Source organism: Leuresthes tenuis, unplaced genomic scaffold (genome assembly GCF_036924035.1).
Source record: "Leuresthes tenuis unplaced genomic scaffold, fLeuTen1.0.hap1 SCAF_19, whole genome shotgun sequence".
Taxonomy (NCBI): domain Eukaryota; kingdom Metazoa; phylum Chordata; class Actinopteri; order Atheriniformes; family Atherinopsidae; genus Leuresthes; species Leuresthes tenuis.
In genome coordinates, this window is record NW_027325373.1 from 15,867,485 (window position 1) to 15,873,875 (window position 6,391).

A 6,391-nucleotide genomic window follows, 5' to 3' on the forward strand; every position below is an offset into this window, starting at 1 on the left:
TTAAAGCTTAAACGAAATCCTAAAAATAACAACAGAATGCTACGACCTGAAAGGCGTTTAAATCATTCAATTGAATTTGATTTTACATTATACAATGTTACGTTATGTTACTTATGTGTGTGTGTGTGTATATATATATATATATATATATATATATATATATATATATATATATACTTGATTACCAATTTCAACAAACTATTTCCTGTCCTCGAGATAGGACTTGAACCAGTTTAAAGTACTACCAGAGATTCCCACCCAGTATTCTAACCTCTGTAATAAGATTGCATGGTCAACTATATCAAGGGCAGCACTCAGGTCCAGCAGAACGAAGACTGAGACTTCGCCTACGTCTGTGTTCAGGTGAATGTTGTTTGTCACCTTGATCAGAGCTGTCTCAGTGCTGTGGTGGGGCCTAAAGCCCGATTGGAAAGTATCAAAAGCATTGTTAGTCAGGAGAAAGTCAGTAAGCTGCTGGTATACAACTTTTTCCCAGGACTTTGCCTAAGAATGGAAGGTTTGATATGGGCCGGTAGTTGTTCAGTACTGTGGCATCGAGACTGCTGTTCTTTAGAAGAGGCTTGATGACAGCAGTTTTAAGGCCTTTGGAAAGGTTCCAGTCTGAAGTGAGATGTTAATTAGATGAGCGAATTGTGGTAACAAACTGCTCAGCACTGACTTTAGGAATCTAGTGGGCAGCTCATCAAAGCAGCATGTCGGTGAACTCAGACTGCAGATGATCTCTTCGACTATTTTTTAGTGACAGGTGTGAAATAGTTGTCTAGCTGGCTGCAGAGTACTTATTTGTGTTTGTTATTGCATTTTTAATGCCTCGAACTTTGTCATTAAAAAACTTAGATGTAGAAATGAGTTCTAAAGGCGGTGAAACTGGAGAGTTTGTTCATCTGTTTATTGTAGCAAACAGGACACGAGAGTTGTTACTGCGGTTTTTGATGATTTGAGAAAAATAACTTTCCCTCGTTCAACCCAAAGTCTGGCTGAACACGCATAGCTTTTCTTTGTAAATCTCATAATGAGCCTGGAGCTCTGACTTGCGCCATTTCCGTTCGGCTTTCTGCCTCTCCCTTTTCTGTGCCCTGACCGACTCTTCTCTTCTCCATGGTGCCCTTTGCCTACTCTGATGGGTTTTCTTTGCCTGGCGCCCTTTGCCTACTTTTAACCATTCTAACCTTGACAGGAGCAATGGTATCCAAAACATTTAACAGACTTGATGTGTAAGAGTTCAACAGATCATCAACATTAGAACACGGGGTGTTCTCAGACCTAATCATTTCCATAAACTGTGTCCCTGTTCTGTCATTTAAGAGTCTTCCCTGAACAACTCCAGACCCAACTGCTGGTTTGGGTGTAACAGCAGGTCAAAGAAAACACAAAAATGATCATATAAAGCAAATCGATCACATCCACATTTGAGATAACAACATCCTTTGCAATGAGGGATATGGGATATGGGATAAAACAAGCAGCGGAGAAGTTTCATGTTTTGATTGAGAAGATATTCTGCAGATCATTCCATCCATCATGAGACAAACCATAAACTACACAAAGGCAGCAAAATGGTATGATATATGCCAATTATGCTTAGATACTTAGATACATTTAATAGATTATCTTTTTAGTACTTTAAAGGAAAACGTCCGCTAACACAGGTGTGTGTGTGTGTTTTGTAAAGAACACTGTACGAGTCAGTTAAAGACATTTTCATGATCAAACTTCTAATTTGTGGTATCCTTTATCCTTTAAGACCTCTGTGTGGTATAAAGTCTTTCCTTTCCTGTTTTTTTCAAGTTTTTAAATACATAATCTGCTCACTCCCATCATCACTATGTAAGTATTAATTTTATATCAATCAAAACCCAACTGTGTAGCCAGTGTATTCATTTGTTCTGCTGTACGTTCACACACACAAACACATAACCGCGCACACATTCTGTTTCCAATGTCTTTTCCAGGGATTTATCTTTTATCCAGAAAATGATGGCACAGCAACAATAACTGCTGCCGCACAGAATATCGCCTGGACAAACACTGTGTAGGTATAGTAACTGATAGAAATGTTCACAATTTGTAAACAGTGATAACACTCTGTCCGGTCTTATGACCCCCAGCATGTGGCAACAACTTCAAAACATTTTACAGCACTGTTATCAGCAGCAACGCCCACACACCCACCAACCATGTGAGCGGTCTGCAGCGCGTGTGAGCGTCAGATTTGGAGAACAAACATTTGCTCCATTCAGTTCGTTCACTCTAAAATTTTGAAGTACATTTATCAGATTTGGTTTGCTTGGTTCGTAAGAGATTAGGATTTCACGCATGATGGTGGAATGAAAATCAAGACATTGTTGAAGCTAAAAATTAATCATTAAGTCTTTTTGGCCTTTCATTTGATTTGTGAACAGGCAATGTCTTCATGGAGCCAACTGCTACATCTTAGAGTTTTTTCCCTCTAAACTTTCAAGTAGTTTTTTTTTTCTTAAATAAATGTATGAAACCTAAAGTGATAATGAAATAATGATCATTTGCTTGGTTAAGTTATCCAATGGGTCATATTTACTTAAACAGTCGAGCGAAATTGACTGAAATGTTCAACTTTTTTTCATTTCCTTCATGCAGTTATTCCACACACTTACTCCCTTAACTATAATATTATGGTATTTTGCATTAGCCAACTTGTTGAACATGTTGGTTCACTTCTGAGTATTATGGAGCAATGATTACCTTCTTCTTCTATACAGAATTTGGGATATTTTGAGGTCATCCAAGTCCTTAAATATCAGTGTTTTAGATTTGACATAAAGTAAGTTAGATTGCCTCGTGAAAGCAGTTTTGTTTATGATTCCTATTGCTCTTTTTCTGCAGTCTGATATTGTTTGTGATGTAGACCTTGTTGAAGCTAAAAATGTCCATGCTTCCACACAGCATGCCATATTTCGAAGTATAAAAGAACAGAAGATTGGAAGCCATGAGACTAAACTACTGAACCATATAAAGTGTCAACAAAACTGATGTCAATGTAAATGAATGATGACCTAGCGAGTTACTAATCATAATCATGTTTCACTTTACTTTATAGTACACAAAAACAGTAATGGTAAAGTAAGGAGGAACTACTGAGTACCAAGACAGTACATTCACTTTACTAAAAGGCACACAGATAAGGCAATGGTGAATGATTGAGGAAGAACTGTAAACTTCCTCATTCCATTGTATGATGCAACACTTTAATTAAATGCACACAAAATAATAACTAATGGACAGATGACTGTGCTAAAATCAGCAAGTACTGAAGAAGTGATGTCCAAGTATTTTGAAGACGTCGGTGCTGTGTGGAACAACTGAATGTTGGAGCTTCTCTGTATGATAAATCATTACTGAGGATAAACAAAAGACAGTAACTAATGTTTAAGTAGTTTGCCATGAACGAGTCCTCACTAATCTTGTTCTGTTTACTTACTGGTTCAGAGTTAATCAAGAACTCTCATGAGGAGGCAGGTGAGTATGAGCAGTTTGAATATATTCATTAAAGAATCATGTCCTAAGAATCAATCAGTATAAGATATCCCAATCTGTTTCACTGTAACTCATCTATGTCTTTTCATCATGAAGTTAGAATTTTCACAAGTTTATGACTTCTTAAAAGGCATGCGTCGTCATTTCTTTTTTAATTCGGAATTTTCATTTTGAATGAAGTAATCGGACAGAAATCCAGCCCGCAGATCACCTGACTGACGGTACTTCCCCGCTCAGATCAGATCAGAGCTTGTGGTTGCACACAAGTTGTGACATGTCTGTGAGGCCTGCACATTACTGAGACTTTAGTTCATTTACCATTTTGTATGAAGGTCTAATTATTCATTGTTTTGATGGTTGACCTACTTATTTTGAATATCTTGCCTTGGTTTATGCAGTCCATCAGTGTTCCCATAAGAAAGCACTGTTTATATGCACCTTTTAATCACTATGAGCCCATTAGGACACACAATCAGCTGTTGATGATCGATTAACAGTCTACTCTGAGAAAGAAAAATGAAAACAATCAATCTTTATGGAGGGATTGTGTAAGTGTGACGTTTGGAGAAATAAACATTGAGGTCTGGCTGTCACGATGACGTCATACCTCGTGATTCACCGCTTCTTTTACTTCTTTTACTCAGGATACGTGTGACCTGATTAAAAAAAAAACACACACACCTTTTAAAGGTGGAAATGTGTTTATTAGTTTTCTAGTCTTTCTAGTCAAAGAGTGTAAATATGGTACCTTTTTCATGTTATACAACAGAAGTTCAGCACAACATCATAACAAAAATAGCTCATCCAGAAGTGGGAGGGCGACTTCTGGGGAATCCCTGTGCAGCTGCGTCACAGTGGAGTATTTAAGCTACCTCGTCATAAATAGCGAGAATTTGTTCTGTCTTGTCAGGACAAAACTGCAGAGCTGTGCAAGCGCCGTGAGAGAATAACATCTGAACCCGTGGAGCGTTCTCCTCTTAAGAACAATCCTTTTACAAGATGTCTGAGCAAGGTGAGTACGTAAAGAGAATTTGACGGAACAAATTTTCGTCAAGTCGAATTTGTTAACCGGTGTATTAAATTATGCCACCTAACTTATCGAAACTGTGACTTTTGCCCAACAGAAGTTGATGCCGTGGTTTTCTGCGCTCGCGAGCTGCGACAGATCGGAGATGAACTTTACTGGAGATACAAAATGTTGGAAATACTGATCAGGAACTACAAGACCGTCACTCAAATAAAATGACGACGTGTCGAAGGACATTTAAGATGATTTGTAAAAGTGAAAGGCGTCGAGCCCGAGCGGACCAATCACGGAAATGGATCCTGTCACTGACGACAAGGTGGCGACACTCAAGTGGGATGTACATAATCTTGAGTGAACCTCTTCTGGGGTCCCTGGTGTGAACTGTGGATTCGACCCGAGGCCAGCTGAGAAGCGAATGTGTGGGATGCTGTTGATCCTGTGGCAACTGGCTGCCTAGACCGAGGCGGAACATCTAAATGGGAGTTACCAGCTGTTAATAATCACACATACAGATTGGAATGTGGACATTTGCTTGTTGTGCTCTGTTATAAAGCGATCACATTTATGTTCAAGGGTTGGAGAAGTTGTAACTTGCCTATGAAAGTGCTCAAAAACTGTATAAACGGTGTCTGTTTAAAGGGAAGAGTTTGTCAATAGCCAATTAAAGAGGCATATTTAATCAATTTACCATGCGGTCTGTGTAATTTCTCTTTATGAAGTGTCTCTAGAAACACTGGTGAGACACTATATTTGAAACCAACCAGGACATGAGCTGTTTAATAGGATGCAGCCATCATTTATGTTATTGCCAATGTCTGTTTTTCCTTCTGTGATGTGTCAAAAGGTCCTTAAAAGGTTTCATATTCCCCCTTCACATACAGAAGTGACTCCTGGAGACCTGCAGATATACTCTGATGGGTTTTCTTTTAAATAAATTCATTTGAATTGTGAGTTGAAAAGATTGACAGTAGTCCTATTTTTGAGGAAAATATTGACACGGAGCCCTAAGTCAAATTAAAAGACAACCTTGTTTAAAGGGAACAGATATTTATGAGTAGAAATGTTGGACAGTCCAGTTTGACAGTCGATTTGTCATTAAAAACTCCATGAGATCAGATTTGATGGCCAAGTGATTGTATATATGTCACTATACATCATCTACGAAATTTCACCATTCACCACATACAAAATAAACTACAATTTCACACCTCTGTCACGCACTCAAGTTGTAGTTTACATCCACGTTACATCCACCCGCAGATAGAAACAGAAAATGGGGACTGCCGCTGGAAATAGGAGGAATATGGAATATATCAAACTGTTGTTTTTCAACCAGTTAATAACATTTTAAAGCAAAAATATTAAAAACGTAGTAAGGAGCAGTAATTTCTGGCTGTCTCAGCAGCAAATCAAATCATAATATCTAAAACATTTAGGAGAGACTGATATGTATTTTCTAAATAGTGGACAGAGTCAGGCGAACTGTTCCTCCCATGTCCAGTTTTTAGGCCAAGCTGAGTGAACAGGCTACCTGGGGTAGTGTCGTCTTTGGCCAACAGAAATGAGTGAGACATATTTTACTTCCATCTCTTTGAGAAAAAATTTTTTTCTCAAAAAGTGTTCAATTATTTCTTGATGGGGAAATTATTTTCAAACGGTTTCCCTTTTTGGGCAAACGTGAAAAAATCCTCAAGTCAATGAACTGCTTCTAACAGTAAGAAAAACAACCAACGAAACATAAATTCCTGCAATATAAAGTTAGAACTATAAAAAAAATAAATAAATAAAAAAAATCCCCAACAGGTGTTCAAATAGGGGGAGATTTTCTCA

The 6,391-nt window shown here is 38.1% G+C and overlaps 1 protein-coding gene across 1 annotated transcript; it reads left to right on the plus strand.

Moving 5' to 3' along the window:
* Positions 1-4,431: 4,431 nt before the first annotated feature.
* Positions 4,432-5,248, plus strand: pmaip1 (phorbol-12-myristate-13-acetate-induced protein 1). Its single transcript, XM_072371820.1, has 2 exons — positions 4,432-4,546; positions 4,659-5,248. Exons 1-2 carry the CDS (start codon positions 4,534-4,536, stop codon positions 4,778-4,780), a joined length of 135 nt encoding a protein of 44 aa, XP_072227921.1. The 5' UTR covers positions 4,432-4,533; the 3' UTR covers positions 4,781-5,248.
* Positions 5,249-6,391: the final 1,143 nt, after the last annotated feature.